The sequence below is a fragment of the Lathyrus oleraceus genome, chromosome 7, assembly GCF_024323335.1.
Source record: "Lathyrus oleraceus cultivar Zhongwan6 chromosome 7, CAAS_Psat_ZW6_1.0, whole genome shotgun sequence".
Taxonomy (NCBI): domain Eukaryota; kingdom Viridiplantae; phylum Streptophyta; class Magnoliopsida; order Fabales; family Fabaceae; genus Lathyrus; species Lathyrus oleraceus.
The window spans coordinates 528,231,153-528,256,330 of NC_066585.1; the positions used below are offsets into that span (position 1 = coordinate 528,231,153).

Genomic DNA, 25,178 nt, shown 5'->3' on the forward strand with positions numbered 1-25,178 from the left:
TTCAGATGTCAGTTCTGATACGATTGTTACGCGATACTACACTCATGAGAGTTTCTCTTGAGAATATTCTTGGAATACGAGTATTCGTTCCTCCGATAATATTCGAAAGATGGAACGATGATTATGGGAACCTCTGGTAGAACATGTCTGGCAGGTTTAAACCCTAGTACACTCCCTTTGGGTGGTTTTTAACCGAGACTCCATGCTCGTGACTCTCAGCAAACCCGTGATTCGTGGTTGAGTCGTTCAAGCACCGTTAATATCAATGGATCCCGGATCAGGTGTAAAACCTAAATCCACCAAAGCGGCTGGTTGATATTAAGGGTGTTCGAGCCGGTTCATGTACCGTTAATATCAATGGAACTTGGGTGTCGATAAGGTGAAAACCTAAATCCACCAAAATGGATGATTGATATTAGGGATACAATGAGCTTTCCCATGACCTTTGTTTGGTGTGCCTTGCTTGATCCTTGAGTGTGTTTGTTGCATTCATACATTCATGCATTCATCTGCATCCATGTCATCAGAAAAAAGAAAATTTTCAAGGAACTCAAAGGAGTTTATTTGCAAAAAATTTCAAACATGAAAAAACCGGGAAAAATTTTTCACCTGATATATCTGATGAGATATTCTCATATCCGATCAAAATGCTTAAATATTTCAAAGTTTGCAAATAAAACCCTCGGGTTCCTTTGATATAAAAACAAGCATATGCATAAACACTTCATACATCATTTGCATAAGCAGGTGTTTTGTTCCGGTCTCCCGTCCTGTGGTCTGACCCTGCGATCTTCATTTATTTTGAAGACGCACTTTGCCGGTACTATACCAGGGCCGATTCTGCCAGATTGATGGACCGCTTTGAGCAAGAGAATTGGGGACTCGAAGAGGATTTTGCCAGACTTAGTGCTGTTGATGGATTTATTCCTGGTTAACCGATCCCGGGCTGGCATTGGCTACTGTTCTGGGGCATATAATGAGCATTTGTTCTAGAGTGGAGGACTCATCCATGATGATCAACCTGAAGAGGAAGCTGCTGCTATCTTGGAAGAAGATACAGAAGGCGTGAACGATTTTGTTATTCCTGGTGGTGTCTGCCACAATTGGGTCGCTGTGGATGTTCCTACGGTCATTCATAAGTCAGCGTGATTTGTTCACTTTGTTTAAAAACCCTTCTCCCATGCCAAAAGGAGAAGTGATGACATTGTCGGCAGCATTTAATACAATGATGTTTTCATTCAATTAATGCATGGTTTAACATTTGTTTTTCCTTTGTTTTCACTTTTTGCTTTTGCATGAAATCAGTGATCACAAAAAACCCTGAAAAACAAGAAAACAGCTTTTTCATCTGCATAAATGATTTGCTTGTTTAAAATTCAAAAGCTTTTCATTATCCAGAATCATTATGCAGGGATTTCTAAACCCATTGAACATAATGATCCAACGCCATCTCCCAATCTTGAATTCTTTGTATTTGAGGCAGAGGAAGATGATGTTGAAGGGGATTCCTGATGATATTACCCGCCTTCTTGAGCACGAAAAGAAGCTCATTCAGCTGTATCATGAGAATCAGCCAAAACAGTCAAACTGGGGCATTGCAAATGCAATCAAAAAAAAAAGAGGGTGAAAAAAAAAAAAAATCAAAAATCAGGAAATTTTTTTTCAAATTTTTTCCAAAAGAAAAAAGAAAAAGTATACCCTCAAGTCCCTAGTTGACTGATGTTGAATGGATTCAGAGTCGTTATGACCAGTTGAATTTGATTGAAGAGAAGAGATTGACTGCCATGTGTCATGGCCAGTTATATCAGCAAAGAATGAAGAAAGCATTCGACAAGAAGGTCAAGCCTCGTGTGTTCCGAGAAGGTGACCTTGTGCTCAAGAAAGTTTTGTCTTTCGCGCCCGACTCCAGGGGCAAGTGGACTCCAAACTACGAGGGTCCATATGTTGTTAAGAGAGCCTTTTCAGGTAGAGCTTTGATGCTTACAACAATGGATGGGGAGGATTTCACCCGTCCTGTGAATTCAGATGCAGTCAAGAGATACTTTGCCTAAAAAAAAAAGTATATGCAAATGAAAAAACAGAATAGCTCGCTAAGTTGAAAACCCGAAAGGGCGGCTTAGGCAAAAATGAGCGTCTCGGTGGAGAACCTGCAAGGGTAATCCAGGCAAAATTAGAGACTTGAAAAAAAAAAAAAAAAAAAAGAACATTTGCATCCCGCTAGATTGAGTACCTCATTCTGGGGCAATCTAGGCAAAAATTAGGGATTCGGCAAGTAACTGCATCCTGACAAGACTTTCTGGTTTATCAGTCGTCATTTCGTCAGAAGATTCTCGATTCGTCGTCAACTGAAGCTTCGGATACATCGAGATTCAAATTGGTAGAGAAAGGATCATTATGTTCAATGTAGCCCTCTTCCAATATATATCACTGATTTCAAATTTGTACAGATCTATGGAGTCTTGCCATTTGCAGGCTACCATTCCATCAAATCAATTTGAGCTTTTTATCCAATTATTTGCACTCTTATTTGTTTCAATTCAACAAATTTTTTGCATGTTTTAAATTGATAAAATGTCATTGTTTTAAACAAATGAATTTTTCAAAAAAAATTTGTTTTAAACAAAGTGAACATTCACAAGATTGAAAGGATACTCAAGAATATCTCAGTGCTCTCCCGAGGGTGGCATGATTTCCAACAGGTAAGACATTCGTTCATATTCCTGGTTTGGTGGTATCTTCTTTCTTCAGATCTTTGTTGGGGTTGTTCCTCAAACAGAGTTGTTGGTGGGGTTGTTCCCCAGTATAGTCGCAAGCAGAGTGTTGTTGAAGACTTCGTTTTCTCCAGCAGCAGTTTTCCCCAGCATGGGTGTTTCCTTGAGAGTTTCGGCGGTTGATTGGTTTGTCATCTTGGTGCCCCGTCAATTTCTCCAGTGGGTCGCCTTCCCCAGACTTTATTTGTCTCCTCAGCACAGTCATGAGTAGAGCTGTTATTGATATCCCCATCGGATTCGCGAGCAAAGTTGTTGTCACTCTTCCCAGTGCAGTTGCCAGCGGAATTGTCTGTTTCCTCAGCACGATCGCTTTCTTTTGAAAGACTCGGTAAGTCAGCGGTTTGATACCCGGTACTTTACCTTTTCCCCGGCGAGGTCGTCTGCGGAATTGTTGCTATCTCTCCATCAGAGTTTTTCTCTTCAGCAGAGCAGGATTTATTTTCCTACTCAGTGGTTGATTTGGGTTGACATCCCAGTATTTGCATCCATCTTTTCCTCAGCATAGTCTGCAGAGCGTTTGTTGTGGCAGTTTTGCCTGTTGAATACTCCTTCAATCCCCAGTATGGTCGGATGATGGCTCTAGCCTCCAGTGAACGGATTGATTTCCTGACTGTTTGTGATCCCCAGTAGAGTGGCTTGTATTGCAGAATCTACTTGTTGTGATCAGTTTGCTATGTGTATTCTCCCCAAGTAGAGTTGGTTTGTTACAGAATCTACTTGTTTGATCTGTCCTCCCTCGGTGGTTTGTTCCCCAAGAGAGTAGCCGACAGTTTTCCCCAGTAGAGTTGCTTATGCAGTTAGATTCTATTTGGATGATATCATTCTCCCTCAGTGGGTTGTTCCCCAGCGGAGTTATGTGGAGTTGCTTCTACAGCAGTTCGTGCTTGTGCAATGCACCCTTTGTTTCTCAGTTGACACTGGGATCCCCTGCAGATATCTTGGATTTCTCTCTTGTTCCCCGACAGATTTGTCTTGGTGGCTGCTTCTGCCCGTTGTGACTTTCTGTACCCTGATTGGTTTGTTTCCTGATATCTCTGACTTTCTGCTTCTTCAGCAGTACCCGCAGATTTTTGCTTTACAGCATGAAGATCTCCGCAGATTGGCTCTCCAGCTGGTTTTTCCCCTGGAAGTATAATACCGGACGTTTGGTTCCTGAACCTGTTTGTGTTAGAATTGTCTGTTTTGTCAGCATTCATCAAACATAAATTACGCATATTCATGCATATTCATAAACATTCAGATATTCATGTTACATTTCTTGCCATATATCTTTTGTTTGTCGTGTCTCCTGCTATGGTGATATAGATCTCTTTACAGATCTCCCTAAGCAGATGTCGGGTGTTTATAAATCTCTCCATATAGAGTCAACCCCATAAGCAGAAAATGTTGTCTTTCCTTCTGCAGTTCCCCACCGAGATATATCCTCGTGGATGACGGTTTCTTCCGTTTCCTCCCAACACATATATTGGGATGGATTTTCCTATTTGAGTTACATCCTCATTAGGACGTGTCTTGATTCAGTCTGTCTTTTCGGATTATTCCCGAATCGGCTATTTGTCAAATGTCTTGTGCTTCCCAGTGGGTTGTTCCCCAGCGGAGTAGTTGTGGGCCTCTACCCTCATACCGGTAGTTATAAGTCCTATTTTTCCTGGCTTTCTTGGCAGAATTTGTGGTTATACACCTTTTATTCTCCAGCCAGAGTTTTGGTTTTCTACCTAATAGTTCGGTAGTTGTAGATCCTACTTTCCTGCTCTCCAGCAGTTTGTGGTTTGTTATAAACCCTATTTTTGGTTTCCCGTGCGGATTTGTGATTTGTTCTATCCCCACGCGGAGTTGTTGGTTTTCTACCCCGTATTCGGTAGATGTAAACCCTAAATTTGTGGTTATCTCCATCTAGTTCTTGATGTTGAGTTTCCTTTGCTCGGATAAGTTGCTCAGATAAGCACTCATATCCCCAGCAAATCTTTTGCGGATAATTGCCGTATGCTAGCAATTTTATCCCCAGTGGGTCCTTTCACCTTTTGTCAGTGATTGCGTTCCCCGGATAGTTGATTGTCATCATTTTATCCCCAGCCTGTTGTTGTGGATAATTGCTGTTTATACAATTCATCCCTGGATCATTGATTTTCACCAGTGAATCCTCAGCAGATCGCCTTTCATTTACCCTCTTGTTGGTAATGTTTGTTGCTCCCCTTTTGATTGGTCATCATTATATACCTAGTTTGGTATCCTGATGCCTTTCTTTTCGGTTGATTTATCCTTTATTAACCCAGTAACCGGTTGTGGATAATCTTCCATGCGAGTATATTATTCACGGTCTGCCGGTAATGAATAATATATCTCATGCACTCTTCAGTCGAAGCCTTTCGTGTTTTCTTTGTTGAGTAAGATTCGCTATTTTCCCTTTGCGGAGTCGAATATTTCTTTGTTGTCGGATAATTGCCGGATGCTTGCAATTTATCCCTTTGAGTTGTCTTTCGTTTACCCGGATGCTTGGTATCGATTGTCTCTCTTTTTGGTTAGTCACCTATTATATACTTCGGTATCTCTGGTGTCTTTTCCTTTCGAGGTTATTATTCACGTTTTGACGGCTATGAATAATATATCTCATGCGCTCTTTAGTTGGAATCCTTTGTTGATTTTCCCCAGCTGAGCAAGATTCGTATTCTTTGTAGAATCGAATATCCATCCTTTAACCAGTTTGTGTTTTGGATGATGTGTGTTTTGGCATATATACCAACTCACGTTTTCGGTAGATCACCTATTATATACCCAGTAACCGGTATCTCTGGTGTTTCTTACCATGCGAGTTTATTATCTACGTTCTGACGGTAATAGATAATATATCTCATGCGAGTTTCTTATCCACGGTCTGCCGGTAATGGATATTGCATCTCATGCACTCTTTGGGTTTGTGTCCCCAGTCGAGTAAGATTCGTATTCCTTGCGGAATCGAATGTCCATCCTATAAACAAGTCTGCTATTCTAGCTTTCTTCAGGATGATGAGTGTTTTGGAACACAAACCAATTCACGATTTCGGATCTTATCCTACAAACAACCTACAACCCGGTTCAGGATAATCTTCCTTTAGTAAGATTCATATTCCTTGTGGAATTGAATATCCATCCTATAAACAAGTCTGCTGTTCTAGCTTTCTTCAGGGTGATGAGTGTTTTGGAACACAAACCAATTCACGTCTTCGGATTTTATCCTATAAACAACCTACAACCCGGTTCAGGATAATTTTCCTTTTGAGTATACTATCCACGTTCTGACGGTAATGGATATTATATCTCGTTCGCTCTTGGGTCAATCTCTTGATTGTTTTTTCTCCGCAGAGTAAGGTTCGTATTCCTTGTGGAATCGAACATCCATCCTATAAACAAGTTTGCTGTTCTAGCTTTCTTCAGGGTGATGAGTGTCTTGGAACACAAACCAATTCACGATTTCGGATCTTATCCTACAAACAACCTACAACCCGGTTCAGGATAACTTTCCATGCGAGTACATTATCTACGTTTTGACGGCTATAGATAATATATCTCATGCACTCTTTTGTCGAACACTTTGTTTGTTTCCCCAACTGAGTAAGATTTGCGTTCTTTACAGAATCAAATATCCATCCTATAAACAAGTTTGCTTTCGCTCTCTTCAGGATGATGAGTGTTTTGGAACACACACCAATTCACGTCTTTGGTGGGTCACCTGTTACATACCTATAACCCGGTATCCTTGGTGTTCCTTCCTTTCTGCTCCCTATTTTGACCTCGGTCCCTTGTGGAGTCAGATTTTCCTGAGTTTATGTACCTTTTCCAGGTCTTTCTCAGATGTTGGTTGATTGATATCGCTCACCCTTATACCGGTCTTAGATACTCATTCTTCCTGAGTTTGTTGCCCTTATACCGGTAACACCTCATTGTTTGGTACTTCCTCAGTGAAGTTTCCTGTTGCTTCTCTCCAGGAGTCAGCTTGTGTCTCTCCAATGGATTTATTTTCCTTTGGAATTCTTTTCCCCGGTGTGAGTCCTTCACTCCCCAGTGAGGTCTCCAGTCTGTTTTCTGTTTCCCTAATTAGAGTCGTGTCTTGTTCACGCATTTCTTTTTCTCTTACTATCCCCAACTAGAGTCTTGTTAGAGTCTCTGTTCCTGGTGAGTGTATTACTCCGATGGATCGTTTTTTCTTCTGTGTGAATCATATTCCCCACAGAATTTGTGTCTTTTGCATGCACACATTTGCATCATGAGGTCTCTTAGGGACCAAAATTTGTCTCATTACTGTTATTTAAGCCCATTCTACCGCGTCGAGATGAAGATTTCTAAACTTCACTTCTCCGGCTAGAATGACCTTAAATAGGGGCATCTGTAAGACCCCAATTTTGGCCCTAAGATCCCTCATGGCCCATATCATATCATATCATGGCCTCAAGGATCATTGCATACCCTAGTTCCCCTCCTAGTGGGTGGGTCACCTTGTGAGTGTGGTTCTTGATCACCAAGCATGCTTTGCATTTGTATATCTTTGCTTTTCATATGTTTACTAACCAAAAAGTACAAAAATATTGTCATCTAACCATGTTACTTGCAGTTGAAGCAATCACCAGTTAAACAGTCAAACCAGCCATTGAGCAGTGGATGGTGGCCATTCTTGAAGAATTTGGGCACCATGATCAATAATCAAGAGTTCATATATGTTGTGATATCATTTGGAATCAAGTTCTCAAGGGATTAGGGTTTGGAATTCATCAGAACATGGCTCAGTTATCCAAAACCCTAGAAAAGTCAAACTTGGTCAACTGTGGATTTAATCAGTGATTTGGTGATGGGATTTGGTCTGAGAGGTCTCATTCATGCCTATATAAGCTTCATACATCATGTCAAGCATCCACAGTGAAGAAAATAAAGTCAGACAAGAAATTTCCCAAAATAGAAACTTGACCTGTAATTCAAATTTGCCAAAAATGGAAACTTCTTGATCTTAAACTTACATCATGATACAAGCTTCAAATGAATTTTTGCCCAACATGAAAGTTGAAGATCTTGTTCTCCCATTTCCAAAAAGTCCAAGAACTCTCAATTCCCATGTATGGTTGGCAAGTTATGACCAATTCAATCTCAAAAATTTGTGAACTTCAAAAGGCCATATCTCTCAAACCATTTGGCCAAATTGGGTGGGGTTTTTTCCTACAAGTCACATTTGATCCCCTCTTTCCAAAAATGTCATTATCATTCACCAAAACTTCACCATTAAAAATGGCCTTTTTGAGCTTGCTTTAATTAATTTCAAGTGAGGTTGAATTTTGACTTTTCCAAATAACCAATTTGACTCATTTTGGCCAATTGGGACTGTTTTGAAATGTTATTTGAAGCATGTTTGAAGCCCATTTCGTGCAGACCCATACCCCTCTTGCAAGCTTAGTGGTCTTTTAGCAATTTTTGGCAAACATGTCATTTTAACCAAATTTTGGATTACAACTTAAACTAATGATGCTTAGCTTCCTAAACAGCAAATATATAGCATGTTTTCTGTCCAAAAACCCTAGCAGCAGCCACATCTTACAGACAGAAAACTCATTCTCTCAAAAAAAACTCTCAATTGATTCATCTTAAATTTCTGCTCAAACTTCCAAAGAACCCGAGTCTTGCTTGCTTGTTCCATCATTCATTGGCTATTTGGAAGCATTTTCCAGCTCCATTTCTCAACTGTAATCAAAGCTTTCCACTGTTCCATTGAAGAACTCATTCATGGCAGCTCATGGTTGCAGCTAAAAGCAAGGTTCTCGAGCCAAACTCCCACTTCCTTTCACCTCCTAGGACCTTCATGAGCATCTGTTTTGAGCATTTGTAGCCAAAAAAGCACTGAATCGACCTTGCCTTGCAGATTTGGTTAGTATTCGAATCTCTTATTTCACTAAACTATGCCATGCCTCTTGTAGATCTTTGTTTACTGGTTGCATTAAGCTTTGAATCGTGCGTTTTGGTTGCTTGTGCTGAGAGAAATCTAACTTTAAAGTATCATGTTCAAAATTGTTTTTGTTTGATTCTTCTTTGATAGTTTGATTTAATGATTATGGATGTTGTAGTTATGATGTATGATGTTAGATGCATTGAATGGTATGATTAATTTCCATTTCTGGGCACATTTTTTTTTGTCGCGATTTCTTTGAGGAAGACGAAGATACTGTAGCCTTCACAAACCCTAAACACTGTTACTGCCCAGAAAATTGCCCGTGTTTGGTCGTCTGCATGTGCATTGCCACTGTTACATTGAACCGGCCAATCAGAACATTTCGTTCTGTTCTCCCTGTACGCCGCGTTTTGGTTAATTGGTGTAATATTTACAAGTTTGCCACCGGTCAACCCTTTGACCCATTAAACCCATGTCATTTTCATTTTTTATTTCAATTTGATGCAACAACTTTCAAAAATCATATCAGCTTCATTTCAAATTCAAATTCCATGGGAATTTTTGCATTATGCTCTGCTTGATGTCTAGTATTTTATCATGATTTTTTGCTGATTTTTTGGATGGTCGAATTTTTAATGGTATTAGGGTTTTGTTCATGTGTCATTATTTTGTACCCTTTGCCAAATCATTTGTGAAATAGTCATGCATTATCCAATGGCCCTGAATTTTTTGTGTGCATAAACTAGACTCATTCATGGTGATTTTGATATAGAGTTTGTGAATTTATCTTATCTGGTCATTGAGTTATGAATTTTTGATTTAGGGTGTGACAATTTGTGTCACACCCTTGATGTGCAATTTCATGATTTTGATACTATGCTTCCTGACCTCCAATTGATGTGAATTTTTGCATGATTGTACTCTTATATGTCTAGTTTACATGTGAATTTTCTTGAAATTATTTGTGGCATTTCCAAATTGTTTGAGATTTTCTCCCTGTTTGACCAAAATGTTGACTTGTGTGATACATGTTGCCATTTCCTTTGTGAAATTCTCATACTTTATTGGATGAACATGAAATTTTACATGTGATTACTAGACATCTTAAGCTTTGTCATGGTGTTGATCCCATTCATTTATCATTTGTTATCACTGACTTATGAATTTTTGAATTTGATGTATGTTTGGTTGACTTCTTTGAGCATGCTTAAACTTGCTTTGACTTTCTGATTTTCATTGACTATCTTCCCATGATCCAAATGAGCTGAAATTTTATATGCATGTCATGTTATGGATTATGATCGAGCATGAATTATTTGATGATTTTTGGAATTGATTATGATTGGTTTTGAGCTAAGTCTTGCTGTTGACTTTTATGAGCTTTCATTTGCCATGCTTTGACTTCCTTTGCTTATGAAATCATGATGATGAATGATATGAATGTGGGACTAATTGAGTTTGCTTCTTAAATGTTTGAACTTGATTTTGGTTGACTATCCCTTGCTGTTTTGACTTTCTCATCTCATTTTGACCCTAGGCTTGTCCTGGTGGTCTTGTTGCTTATGTTTGAGTTCATGGTTTCAGGTTAAGCAACAAATGCTCCAAAGAGATCATACAAATTTGATTGAGCTTGATTGTTTATCATGAGCTAACCTCTTTGTTTTGTAGGTAGCTTGACTCATATGATTTGAGTCTTGTGCTTTGCACATTCATCTGATTATGTTGACTGTTAATTCTATTCTCATTTTGCTTTGACTTTTGAATGGTGTACTGATTCTGTTTGACTATTTCAGGTACCATTAGTTGCTTAGTTCTTTGAACTTGCTTTGCTTTGCTTAAATAGCAATTTGCATTGAGGTATAATTCCTTATTCTTCATGTAGTCTGGAAGACCTGGCCTGTTACTTGGCCAGGCAACTGTCTGAAGTCCTCCTTAAGAGGCAATGCTTGTGTGTGTTTACTTTTGTCCCAAGCAGGAAAAGTCCTTTAAATAAGGCAATTGGTAGATCAAAGAGATAAGCAACCTATCTCCTACTATTCTGTGAGTCTTCTCCTTGCTCCCATTACATGGTTGTAGCATTGAGATCCAAGCCCAAGATCTATAGAGTCTAACATGTGGAGAGAGTTCCTACTTTCTGAACTCCCACACCTTCTGATATTCAAATGCTCTCCCTGACCAGGGATAAGAGCAATGAGACACACCCCTCATCTCCTTTCATCTGCTTCACCTTAGCCCCTCAATGGCAAGGTTAAGAGCACCAGTGACCCTATTCCAGTTGGCTTCAATGCCTAACCCTTTTGTATGAGCCTCCTTGTTTGGTTATAGTGTGTGCTGAATGCTTTCATTGATTGATCACTTGCTTCATATACACATGTTTGCTTGCATGCTTTGTGCATTTATCATCATTAATTGCTCATTAGTGCATGATCATCTCATTTGTCCTTGTGACATTATCATTGTTGTTTACCCATTGAGGACAATTGTAAGACCATCCTTTGGCTATTGTTCCTATGATATGGAAGTGAGTATAAGACCATTTCATTGGCCACTCATCTTATCTTTGCCTGATGCATTTGTTGATTATATGTGAGGATGCAATTGTAAGTCCCTGCAAGTTGGCATTTGCTTTCCTATGATCACATGTTGTTTTGTTTGTTGTATGTGAGGATGCAATTATAAGTCCCTGTGATGTGGCATTTGTATTCCTAGGACCATACTGTGGAGGTTAGAGTAAGCCCAGATAGATTGGCATCTGACATCCATGTTTTGCTTTTCTTTGTTTATGTGAGGATGCAATTGTAAGTCCCTGCAAGTTGGCATTTGCTTTCCTATGATCACATGTTGTTTTGTTTGTTGTATGTGAGGATGCAATTATAAGTCCCTGTGATGTGGCATTTGTATTCCTAGGACCATACTGTGGAGGTTAGAGTAAGCCCAGATAGATTGGCATCTGACATCCATGTTTTGCTTTTCTTTGTTTATGTGAGGATGCAATTGTAAGTCCCTGCAAGTTGGCATTTGCTTTCCTGTGATCATAAGTTGCTTTGTTTGATTGTATGTGAGGATACAATTGTAAGTCCGTGTAATCTGGCATTTGTATTCCTATGATCATATGTTGGAGATTAGAGTAAGCCCAGACAGATTGGCATCTGACATCCAAATGTTTGCTTTGTTGGAGATTGGTATAAGCCCAGATAGATTGGCATCCGGTATCCACCTTTATTTTCTTTGTTAAGGAGATTAGTATAAGTCCATTGAGTGGCCTCTGATATCCATTTCTGTTTTAGGAGATTGGTGTAAATCCATCTATTGGTATCCGGTATCCGCTTTTTGTTTTGTGAGATTGGAGTAAGACCATTGAGTGGTATCCGGTATCATTTGTTTGCTTATTATTATTTCTTATTGCCCATTCCAAAGGACACACTTGAATCATCTTCTATATGATTTCAAGAGGTGAACCTTCTAAGAAGTTTTACAATCCATCTTCATCCATTCATCCCCATTATGTCCTAAACTTTTTCACACTTTGATTTCAAACTTGACATAGATATTGTGCAAACATCTTCATGTTTTCAAATTAAAAACCTGGACCCCAAGTCCTTGACTTTTTTTCAAACTCCATTTCATAATACTTCTTTTTAATTAATCTTAACCATACTTTGACCCTACTTTCACAATCACAATCAATTAACTTCACACACTCAATTGTTTTGGCTTTGTCCATTGTTAATCTTTTCACACATTAGCCATAGGTTTCAATTATCATTGTGGTTGATGTAAACCTCAACTTATCCTTAGTGAGTCGACAGTAAGACTTCCGTACTGAAAACAGGGTTAACCCCTCTAGTACGTCGAAGCTATCCTCGCATGGTGGATGTTGGTCTTGGTCGAGTTTTCTCCCATTGATAATGAAGAGCCTCAGTGCTATTGTTTAAAATTGAATCCACCAACTTTTGGAAATCTTTTAGCCGAACTACGGCGTTTTGATCCTTACCTTTGATGGAAGGTACGTAGGCAACGGGTTCATCCGTTCAAACCCAATAATAAACTTGTACATTCTTTTCTCATCATCCCAATCATGTTTGCACAATACTTATGTCGTAACAAATAACAATCTTTTACAACAAGTGTGAAAAGGGCTCCCTAGGAGTACCTAGGACGTAGTGGGTGCCTAACACCTTCCCATTGCGTAATTTACCCCTTACCCAAACTCTCTGATCTTTTTATTAGTTTTCTACGTGTAAAACTTCTTAGGCTTTTGTTCGCTTTTTAGCCAGTCCTTTGGATAAATAAAAGTGCGGTGGCGACTCGAAAATCTTTGTATACCTTGCTTATGGTTTAACCAATAAATCATATAGCGACGAATACACCGCTACAGTATCGCATCAAGATCTTTGTGATGATGAATGGGAGGAGCGGACTCATAAGGGGATCTTTGAATACTCTACAAATAGTCAAACCGTTGCATTACTCGCTTGGGCAAATAAGGATACATATGAGATGACTTACATGTCAGCCATCCGGAGTATAAGGAAATAACATCAAACTGACGCGTCTCGCTGTGACCCTCGTATGGGCACAAACAAACATCATCATGTACATGATGATTATGATACATAATTCTCCATGTACGGGATAAATGTGGCAACACGTAGCTAATCCTCATCGTACGTAGACACAACTTCCCCCCAATGATGCGAGAGAAGTGAGAGATGATCCATCTCTGAAAATGATTCAGATACAATATTAATAACAAGTATAACAAATGAATTATAAAATATTAGTAATAGTAATAGTAAATTACCGTAAGTACCATGCAACTCCTTGTCATCTTCTTTGTCTTCCAAAGACCGTTCCTTATGTGGCCTAGTAATTTTCACTTTATGGGAAGATACATAAGGTGTGAGACGTCATCCAAGGTGATGGTCATCTTTCTTATAGGAAGGTGGAAAAATAACGTCTCAAAAATCTACCTCTCTGCAAAAGCCGGGTGCATGTCGTGGTTTATGGTCATGTACACAGTAGAACATAAACTAGCAAGACCAGAATATCAGATGACATCAATGAACCAAGCAATAGTGGGTTGTGACAACTCCAATATCTTCCTATTGTGGTTTACCTATTTCAAACACATAAGCTCATATAAAAAGAAAATATCACCATCAGTATAGATTTAATTAGTAGAAAACATATGTATTGAAAAAGAAAATAAATATACACCTCCTTCCCAAACATGCCTAGCAGCATGGTCTGTATAAAGATGAAGTAAGGAGGTGTCAAACGGGCCTCTTGGGTAACTCTCTAAATGGGCATCGACAGTGGCCTCCTTCCAGGCTTCAGGGACTATAGGTTTTGCTGCATCATCTGGGAACTCATGGCCCTGTAAAGTAGATGCCTGAGAGAGGCGATTGTGAGAAGCAAAACTAGATGGTTGGGAACCACAGAGTTGTGAATCATCAAACGAGTTATCATTAATTCATGTCCTCGTGGTCCTGGATGCGGCTCTCTCATGTCGTACCGGCACGATTTGGGACACGCGGTCGAGCCTAATTCTTCTAGGGTTGTTTTCAACCACTGCACATGTGTTACAAACAGACACGGAGAAAAACGACTCAGAGCAAAATCCACAAATTTCACAAAATCAACCAATTCTCAGGCCGAATCAAATTCGGAGATGCATCTCCGAAAATAGTTAGAGCAAATTCGGAGATGCATCTTTGGATAAATCTGCGATTCTAAGCCATGCTAGAAGCGCCATTGTTGCCATAACCCTAAAAAAATGTCAATACATTTTCTTGTAGGCTATCAATTTTGTTCACACTACTATATAATGTACCTAAAACAACTAATGTAGCTTAAAAACTAACTACAAATCAAAACATAAAAAGAGAGAGAATTTTGAAATACTTACCTAATAAAAATGATGAGAAGTAGATGCTTGAATGTATGATATGCTGAAAAGGAGGAGAAATAGCTCAAATGGTAGAAGTTTTCTTGGGAGAGAAGTTTGAATGGGACAAAGAGCTCAAAAGCTTGAGAGAATGAGATTTTTTTTAGAAAATGAAGAAGGATGAAGAGGGAAGGTCTGACATGAGGATATGAAACAAAATCGTCAAGAGATGCATCTCCGGACCACCCACTAATATTTGAATAAATGGTATTTATGGAGATGCATCTTTGAACTCACCTTTTACGCATACAGAGATGCATCTCCGAATTAAATTTTTGCATAATAGGGCGCCTCTTCAATTTAATATGAGGAATGTCTTAAAAAGGTGTGTCCGGATTCACGGTGGTGGTTGGGGAAAACATATAAGGGTGGAAAGAGAAACCATTTTTTCCGACACTCTAACGATTATCCCTCCACTCTACAATTTACAAGAGTTCACCATTATATCATTGTTTAAATAGTTAAACTTCAAAATATTTTTATTTATTTGTTCTCATTTGTCTTTCAACTCATTTGGTCCACAAAAGAGAGTTGAGAGAGTTTGAGGCAATTATAAGTATTGAAACTAAGATAATCTGGTCCATAGAAATTCTTGAAAGTCATCAAAGTAATCAGATCCATTTAAATTTGTATGATCTTTACCAGACAATTTGATGTTGAGTCATCCGATTCACATTGCCCATCACCAGAAGTCTTGATGGTGAGTCATTCGGCCCACATTGTTCTTCCCTGGAAGTTTGATGGTCTGAGATTTTCAGTCCACATTGTTCTTCACCGAAAGTCTTCATTAGGAGTGTCAAATGAGCATGTTCGGTCCATTTAGACTTGCCATGCAAAAGTCCGCTAAAAAACATAGTGGGACAAACATAGTTAGGGGTGCAAATAATTTTTTTAATCTGTCCCACAAAAATATGAGGGCGGGGCAGAGAGGGTTTGTGGGCATTACATATTTTTAACCAAAATTTTGGCAAATTTTATGTTAATGCCCACAACCGTAAAAAAAAGTGTGGGGAGGGGCATATATATTAGAGAGTGTGAGCTTAAAATCTTGGTCCGTCTGCAAAAAGTACAGGCAAATGGGCATGTCCGGCGGCACGATCCCGTCTTTCGATATGTTAATTTTACTATCAAATATCTAGATGTTAAGTCATCTGGACACATTGTTCTTCATCGAAAGTCTTGACGGTGAAACTTCAGCTCTGTTTTTTTTTTCAAAATTGTTTATAAATATGTTTTAATAATATTTTTTTGACTAGTGACGTATATGAGAGGATGCGACAATAGGAAGAGAAGATAGTGTATCTTGTATAGTTAAAGAAACCATGATGAGCACTATTTATGAAAATACATAGATAGAAGGTAGTGTTAAAATCATTTTTAATCTGACTTAATTATGTTGTTCAATCAATGAGTCAATGATTCAATCAATAAATTAATGATCCATCATTTTTATTGATTTGATAATAAAATATTGATTTTGATATTTCTAAAACGAACGAAACTAAAAGAAGTAGAATTAAACGGAATGTAAAGAAGTAGAATGTAACAAGGTGAAATAAAAATGTTATTCTATTATTTGAGTATTTTATGATTGGATAAAATAATTTTGTTATCCCTCTTAAGTTATAGGGTAAAAAAATTTGATGAAAAATGATGGAATAGGACGCAATATATTTCATCAGATTATGTTTCTTTCCATTTTGTTTATCACATTTCATTCGATTATCAATCCAAACATTTTCAACTAAAATTCATCAATAATTGTGATAGAGAATTCAGCAGGTTTTCCCTCTCATTTGCAATGGCATCTTTACTTTAGCATGTTTGATTTTCAGATAGTGCACATACGTTTCTGGCTAAGTTGACAGATTTATGCAGATGGTGGAGCCACTATCATATGTTTCTTGCTAAGTTGCCAGATTTATGCACATGGTGGAGTCACTATCATATGAACAGATGTTACACAGAAGTTTGAAAAATCATAACCATTATGACCACGCTTTTTTGATTTTACATTAATTTAGAACAACCATTATGAGTTTTCTGTCCCAAAAAAGCCAATAATATTATGCTTCCCATTAACATGCCAATTTCTGTAATGACCACGCTTTTTTAATTTTACATTAATTTTTTTCCGAAGAAATAATCAATGTTCTAAAAAGTGGTAACAACATGAATTAACCACAATTTAATCTTCAAAATAAAAACGGTTTGAAAATAACCATAAACTAACTAGAAAACTAATTTGACAATTTAGGGTGGCTAATTGACGAAACAGAAATAACATTGCAAATAAAACTCAAGATACTACTCAAATAATAACATGCAAATTAAAATGATTTAGTTTCAACTTCTCTTATCTCTAAGATTAGTCTAAAACTAACTTATTTCTCGCTCTAAACCCAAACTCAGCTCTACGACGCGCGCACCGTGCGCGATGCATCTAGTTTTGTTTACTACTCATTGATCTATTTTGCAGCACTAACCGCAGCATATCGAGATTTGAAAAACCCTAATAGTCCCTCCTTAGGAGGAAGAATCTCTTTCACAATAGGATGATTGATGAACTCTTGACTCCATTTATGGAGCTTAGGAAATTTGTCACCACCAAGGAACTTCAATCCAACAGCTTCTTCAAGGATAGGAAGCCAGAAAGCTATGTAGGAAGCAGCAATGTCCACAATGCCAATGTTTTCACCACCAAAGAATTTGTTCTTGAGTTCATTCTCAAGAAATTGTAGAGCCTGCAACGCTTCTTCAGTGCCTTTCTCTCGTTCCTCTTTGTTCACTGTCCATGCTGCCTTTGATATCGCCCCCAAGATCTACATTCATAGAAATGAAATTCATGAAATTAGTTCTTACTATAAAAAGAAACTTAGACCAAATAAATATGACTCACCTTGTCATCAATGAAATTAGACCAAAATCTAGCCAAGGCTTTCTCATAAGCTTGTTGAGGAAGAATGGGATAATTATCCCAAGTTTCATCAATGTATTCAATAATCACAAGTGACTCAGATAATGGTTTTCCATTGTGAACAAAAACAGGCACCTTCTTATGAATAGGATTGTACTTAAGAAGAAGTTCACTTTTGTTCATTAGATTTTCTTCAATGAAGGTGTACTCAATACCCTTTAGTTTTAGAGCATATTCAACTCTTTGAACAAATGGGCTTGCTCTTACACCCAACAATTGAACTTCAGCCATTGCTAAGATCTTAAGAAAATGTGGATGTGAATTTTGGTTCTAACTTTTTTTTTACTCTTTGGGTTGGGATTCTTCATGTTGTTATAGATGAGTTAGGTAAAGTTTGTGATGGAGAATTCGCCACGTTTTCATGAATATTACTCACTCCGTTTCTTTATAAGTGTCATTTTTTTGCAAAAAAATTTGTTTCTTTTTAATTGTCACTTCCAAAGTTCAAGGTAGTATTAATTACAAATTTGTCAAAATTACCCTTAGATAATGATTGCAGAGAGAGAAAAAGTAAAGTGAATGTAATAAATAATTAAGGGTATTATAGGTAAAAGAAGAATTATTGTTTGAAAAGTAACAATAATGATTAGCTTCCTTGGTATGTATAAAAAATCAAAAAATGACACTTAAAAAGGAACGGAGGGAGTAAGTAAATGGTTACTACCAAACTCTGAATTAATGCTATTGAAAAATGTACCAAAAATCACATATAGAAAAGTTATAAGCAAATTATAAATATAATTTGCAACTACATTTAACTATTTAATATTAAATATATTATTATTCATTTATATATAATTAAAAACAAATAATTTTGACATCTATAAAAGTCTTAATTAATTTTAGTCTCAATCTTTAACATAAATAATAATATTTTTAGACTAAATTTAAAAGTCTTGTGCAAAACATTATTTTTGTGGTTTAATATTGTCCTTTAAAAAATTTCCATTTATAATATTTTTGGCATTATTTACCGTCCTAGTAACAACTTTCATGATTTGAATGACTTTTTTAAAAATTAAAATCTACAAATTCAAAATAAAATAAAATGGTACTTGAATTTAATACTACAAGAAAAACTAAAATTTAATGAGTAATTTTGTTGGGTGAATTTCTCCTCACAAAAAAATATGGTTGTTAAATGATATTCACCTACAAAAAATAATGGTTGCTAAATGATATTCATCTCGCAAATCATTTATCCAAATGAAAAAAATAAAAAATAATTTATTAAATATATCACATCGCAATCCGGAGGAAAATAATTTTTTTTAAACAATGTTTGAGAGATAAAGGAACCAGTGACAGATAATTTTCTGATCTGTTTTGTATGCACTGAAAGGTGGGAATTTCTACAAAGAGGCTCATAAACCCCTCTCCTAAGATTGAGCTATACAAATTGATATTTATCGAAATATCCTATGTTTACAGCTAGACCATAATAGAGAATTATAAGGTATTAATATGAGACAACTAACACACTAATAGCCATTCATTACTGTAATGATTACATTACCCCCCCCCCCCCCCCCCCTCAAGTTGGAGCATGTAAATTACATATGCCCAACTTGCTTAACACAGAAGTGAAGTGAGCGGTACCAATAGCCTTAGTAAAGACATCTGCTAGTTGTGTTTGTGTAGGAACATAAGCTGGTGCAATATTCCCAGTAAGATATTCGTCACGAATGTAGTGGCAGTCCACTTCAATGTGTTTAGTTCGCTCGTGGAAAATCGGGTTCTTGACGATATGAAGTGCCGCTTGATTGTCACAGTGAATTTTCATAGGTTGAGGATGTGCAATACCAAGAGTTAAAAGAAGACCTTTTAACCATTTCAGTTCTCCTGTTATAGCTGCCATTGAACGATACTCAGCCTCAACGGAGGAACGAGATACAGTTTGTTGTTTTTTAGTCTTCCAGGAAATTGGAGAAGAGCCAAGGAAAACAAACCATCCAGTAAGAGATCTACGAGTTAAAGGACAGCCGACCCAATCGGAATCTCACCAACTAGACAGTTGCATATCACAGTCCCTTCGTAGTAAAACACCTTGTCCTGGGTCCATTTTCAAGTATCGAACTACTCTGAGAGCAGCCTCCCAATGATCTACTTTAGGTTCCTGCATAAATTGAGAGAGAACATGCACACAATATGAAAGCTCAGGTCTAGTAAAGCACAAGTAAATAAGGCGTCCTACTAATCGCCTATACTGTTCTGGATGAGGAAACGACGCACTTGTAGTGAGTGCCAACCGATGATTCTGTTCAATTGGCACATTTGATGGCTTAGCTCCCATAAGCCAGTTTCGACTATAATATCTAGAGTATATTTGCGTTGACAAAGAAATATACCAGCTGAGGATCGCTCTACTTCAACGCCTAAAAAATATTTAAGAATCCCCAAGTCTTTCATATAAAAACAATCATGTAGATAGGCTTTAAAATCAGTGATAGCATCATGATTATCACCTGTAATAATGAGATCATCAACATACACCAACACTACAATGTGTACCCCAGGTTTTTGTAAGACAAAAAGTGAATAATCAGAGCGAGATTGCAGAAAACCATAGTGTTTCAGAGCACCTGACAACTTTGCAAACCAACAGCGAGGCGCTTGCTTAAGTCCGTATAGGGACTTATTAAGTTTACATACTGTGTCAGACCTTTGTGGAAGAAATCCCAGGGGAGGCTTCATGTACACAACTTCTTCAAGGTCTCCGTGTAAAAATGCATTATGCACATCCATTTGATGTAATTCCCAATCTCGTGAGGCTGTTACGGCTAACACTGTACGAATCGTAACCATTTTCACCACAGGTGCGAACGTCTTTGTGTAATCAATCCCTTCCTTTTGATGATTTCCAAGGATTACTAGTCGTGCTTTGAACCGTTCTACACTTCCATCTGATTTATGCTTTATTTTATACACCCATTTGCAACCGAGTGCTTTCTTCCCGGGTGGAAGTTCTGTAACCGTCCAAGTTCCATTGGTTTCAAGGGCATGTATTTCACTTTGCATAGCCTCTCTCCACCGACTATCTTTCATTGCCTCAGTGTAATTGATAGGCTCCTTTTCCTGTGAAATAGATGAAAGAAAAGCACGATGTGCAATGGAAAAACGGTCATAATTCACATAATTAGTTATGGGATAGGGTGCACCTGAGGTTGCTTTTGGAGAGAGTGAACAATTGGATGAGCTCAATCTTCTAGCAGTATTTGTCACATAGTGCTGTAAGCGAGTAGAGGGTTGTTTGATTCTGTGTCCTCTACCTAACATTGGCTCAGTTATTGACATAGATGGATCTGTTGTATCTTCCTTGTCCATGTTTTGCGGATTTGCATCTTGGTCATCAACCTTCTCATTTGTTGACGTGGTGGATGTAGTGGATGAGAGCATTGTGTCATCTATGTTTGTATACTGTGAAGTACCTGCCTCAATCCCCACATCCAACACACTCCTTATATTCTCCACTCCCATATCATTACTTCTTTGGATGCTAAGTGTGTGATCTGTTTCATCTATATCATCAATTGCATCATGAACAGATTCTGCGAAATTCCAATTATTAGGAAGAGCATCTTTTCTTGAAGTAGTAGCTACAACAAAAGGAAATTCAGTTTCAATGAATTCAACATCTCGGGACACAAAAATGTTTTCTGTTTCTAAATCAAACAGTTTCCATCTTTTCTTTCCATATGGATATCCAATAAACACACACTTCTTACTTCTACTTGCAAATTTATCACCATCTCTTATTTGATTATGAGCATAACATATGGAGCCTATTATTTTCAAATGTTCATATTCAGGTTGCTGTCCATGAAGCATTTCATAAGGGGTTTTTCCGTTCAGAATAGTGGAAGGAGTTCGGTTAATTAGATATCCCGCGGTTAAAATGCATTCTCTCCAAAACTTAATAGGGAGATTACCTTGAAACCGCAATGCCCATGCCACATTCAAAATATGTCTATTTTTCGTTCTACTCTCCCATTTTGTTGGGGTGTTCCGGTACAAGATGTTTGAAAAATTATACCGTGGTCAAGAAAATACTTTCTCATGCATATGAATTCCGTCCCATTATCACTTCTAAATATTTTTACTTGTTTATTGAATTGCCTCTAAACTAAAGCCAAAAAATTGTGAAGCATTGTCGAGACTTCTCGTTTATCAGTCAACAAATATACCCATACAACACGTGAATAATCATCGACTATTGTTAAAAAATAAAAAGCACCACAAGTAGAAGGAGTCCGATATGCTCCCCATAAATCACAGTGAATTAATTCAAATGCACTACTAGCTTTATTTTGACTCAAAGGAAACTTCTCTCTGGTTTGTTTGGCTCTAAAACAAACTTCACATGCTTTATTCACTACATTGATATCTTTGTGTCTACTCACTTGAGGAATTAACTTTGAAATTTTTAAGGAAGGATGTCCCAACCGTTTGTGCCAAAGGTCCATTGGGTGGAGTCCATCAGTCTTGCAAGCTCTCTCTCTTCGAACTCCTCTGAAGAAGTAAAGCCCATCTCTTTGTTCACCCGCTCCAATCAGCGTCCTCGAAGTACGGTCATGCACAACACATAACTTATCAGTGAATTGAATGACACATTTTAATTCATTCATCATTTGTGAAACAGATATCAAGTTGCATTTCAATTTTGGCACAAAGAGAACATTATCAAGTTTTAACCCTCCTTCCAACACTATACTTCCTTCTTTGATTGTTGAAGCATGTTCTCCATTAGGTAGGCCAACCGAACAACTTTGAATATCTCTTAGTTCTCGCATATGATTCAAGTTTCCAGTCATTTGATTATCAAGTTTTAACCCTCCTTCCAACACTATACTTCCTTCTTTGATTGCTGAAGCATGTTCTCCATTAGGTAGGCCAACTGAACAACTTTGAATATCTCTTAGTTCTCGCATATGATTCAAGTTTCCAGTCATGTGGTTAGAACAACCTGTGTCAATTATCCATGTATTCATATTGCACTCACCTGTCATCTTGTCATTGGAGTTTGCTTTATGAACATTTAGAAATCCTACCAACGATTGCAATTGTTCTGCACTGATTCCAGCCAAGCCAAAACCATCTCCGTGTGAAACCCCAGTTTCTGCATTTGTTCCACCTGTGTGTACAACATTCGCAGTTGCACGCACAATTCCTCCTCTTCCTCGTCCAGTTCCTGCTTGCTGTAGTGACTTGCCTCGTCCACCACTTTTCCCTTCATTTTTTGGTCTGTCTCCCCACCACTCGGGATAACCAACAAGTTGAAAACAACTTCCTGCGTCATGTCCTGCTCGATGACAATGTGTACAAGACATAAACTTGTATTTTCCATCCCATCTTCCTTTGACTGCACGTCCGTTTGTTTGAACAGCTAAGCTCATCACTTCTCTTCTTTCTTCTGTGGTTCTAGTCATCATTCTCACCCTTTCTTCTTGAATCATTGTTGAGTATATCCTATTGAGATTGGGCAGCGGATCTGTTGCAAGAAGATTGGATCGAACAGTCCCGTAAATTGCATCATCCAATCCCATAAGGAATTGATGAACTCTTTCTTCCTCTCTTCTCTTTTCTATTTCTGATGATATATCACACTTGCATCCACCACAACTACATATCGGGATTTGATCGTAATTGGCCAACTCATCCCACAACAGTTTCAACTTTCCGTAATATGTCGCAAATGACATACCGTCTTGTTTGCACCTGGATAAATCGGATTTCAGCTGTTAAATTCTGGGACCATTCACCGTAGAGAATCTTTCTTTGATATCCATCCACAAATCTCTTGCATTTTTAGCATAAGACATAGTGGAATGTATATCCGCTTCAATGGTATTTAGAATCCATGACACCAACATAGATTGAACAGTCCACCAATCTTCAATTTGATCAGAGTTTTCCTTTGGTGTTTCAATGATGCCTTCTATAAAACCTCATTTTCTGCGAGCACGCAACGATATTTTCATGGCACGCACCCATTCTTCATAGTTCTCCCCTCGAAGTCACACTTGAGTTATCAAGTTTCCTGGATTATCATTGGAATTCAAATCATACGGTGATGGAGTTTTCTTCACCGTTTTGTGGATCCTCTCTTTAGAAGACTTTTCTTCTTGATCAGATATATCTTCATGATCAGACATTGTCTCAAAATTTTGAGTAAACCTGTCGAGCTCTGATACCATAAAGGAACCAGTGACAGATAATTTTCTGATCTGTTTTGTATGCACTGATATGTGGGAATTTCTACAAAGAGGCTCATAAACCCCTCTTCTAAGATTGAGCTATACAAATTGATATTTATGGAAATATCCTATGTTTACAGCTAGACCATAATAGAGAATTATATGGTATTAATATGATACAACTAGCACACTAATAGCCATTCATTACTGTAATGATTACATTAAGAGATGTTATTAGCCTTGCAAGACATTTTTCAAAATTCAAAATTTTATGGCAATGCCATTTCAATGTTGAGTTTGGCATAGTTGTGTGAGGCAGTTGTGACGTGGTATTCACTCAGCAACGATCACATGCATTGTCGCGTGCCTTAAACCCAACAACTATTGAGACAGTTGCGACGTGCAAACCACTCTGCAATGTTTACATGCGTTGCAGTGTGATAAACACCCAACCCAACACCTATTCTGATGTGCTCTGCACACCAATTGCCTACTTGTAAAAGTGAGTTGCAAAGTGATTTTCACATAGTAACTTGTGAGATAATTTTCTCTTAGCAACTTGCAAGGTGATTTTCTTTCAGCAAAAAAGATGCGATTAACATTTCTGTGAGGTAAACAAAACTCATTGATTTCAGACGTTGCGAGTTGATTTTAACTGTTGCGAGGTGATTAGCACCTAGCAAATTTAAGTTTTTTTTAGTGTTATAGGTATTCATGTGCATGAGTTAATTATTTGCATTAATTATTTTAAACTTTTAAGGAAACTCAAGTTGTCTACGTGAGTTGAATTGCAAGTGTTAAAATTAGAAGGGGAAATATAAAATTATAGAACACAAAACATAAGAAATAAAATTTATTAAAGTGAAATCAAATTACACAATTGAGATAGAAGGCTAAAAAGTGAAAACAAACCTATTATATATGTTAAGAACTTCTAATTTAATAATTAAAAAAATACAAATTTAAGATCAAATTTGTTTTCAAAGAATTTTTTTAGATGAAAACAGTATATCAGAATTTTTTATTAATTAAAAAATAAAAATAAATTTTTATCTCTCCTTCATATCACAATCATCTCATTAATTCAATTAAAAAAGAAATTAAATTTTAAATAATATTTTTTCTTTTTATTAAATATTTCTAAGAATATTGATTTAATTGGGTTTTCATACAAGTATTTCTCTGTTTTCAATCAGCAAAATATCACAATTCTTTTGCATTTAGTATCTCAATTTTTTTTACTTATTTAGTCATTTATTTCTTAAAATCCCTTAAGTGTATTTGAAATTTTGAATCAGTTAGAGCACGTACTTAAAAATGCAAAGGATCGGTAGGTACTGTTGGAACATAAAACTCAAAACTGAAAATTGAAGGTTCAACA

The 25,178-nt window shown here is 37.4% G+C and overlaps 2 protein-coding genes across 2 annotated transcripts; both read right to left on the minus strand.

Annotated features, from left to right (window-relative positions):
- Positions 1-16,892: 16,892 nt before the first annotated feature.
- On the minus strand, positions 16,893-17,897 carry LOC127100870 (probable glutathione S-transferase). Its single transcript, XM_051038183.1, has 2 exons — positions 17,526-17,897; positions 16,893-17,448 (listed from the first exon to the last, which is right to left on the minus strand). Exons 1-2 carry the CDS (start codon positions 17,832-17,834, stop codon positions 17,095-17,097), a joined length of 663 nt encoding a protein of 220 aa, XP_050894140.1. The 5' UTR covers positions 17,835-17,897; the 3' UTR covers positions 16,893-17,094.
- A 3,824-nt stretch (positions 17,898-21,721) lies between these two features.
- LOC127104790 (uncharacterized) lies at positions 21,722-23,302 on the minus strand. Its single transcript, XM_051041943.1, has one exon. It carries the CDS (start codon positions 23,300-23,302, stop codon positions 21,722-21,724), a length of 1,581 nt encoding a protein of 526 aa, XP_050897900.1.
- Between the last annotated feature and the right edge of the window lie 1,876 nt (positions 23,303-25,178).

What these genes read in the sequence shown, in the direction of transcription:
- LOC127100870 (XM_051038183.1), bottom strand. Translation starts at nt 17,834, where the DNA reads ATGGCTGAAGTTCAATTGTTGGGTGTAAGAGCAAGCCCATTTGTTCAA. An exon ending in CTAATTTCATTGATGACAAG is followed by an intron (nt 17,449 to 17,525) that starts GTGAGTCATATT and finishes CTATGAATGTAG; the next exon opens with ATCTTGGGGGCGATATCAAA.
- LOC127104790 (XM_051041943.1), bottom strand. Translation starts at nt 23,302, where the DNA reads ATGTCATTTGCGACATATTACGGAAAGTTGAAACTGTTGTGGGATGAG.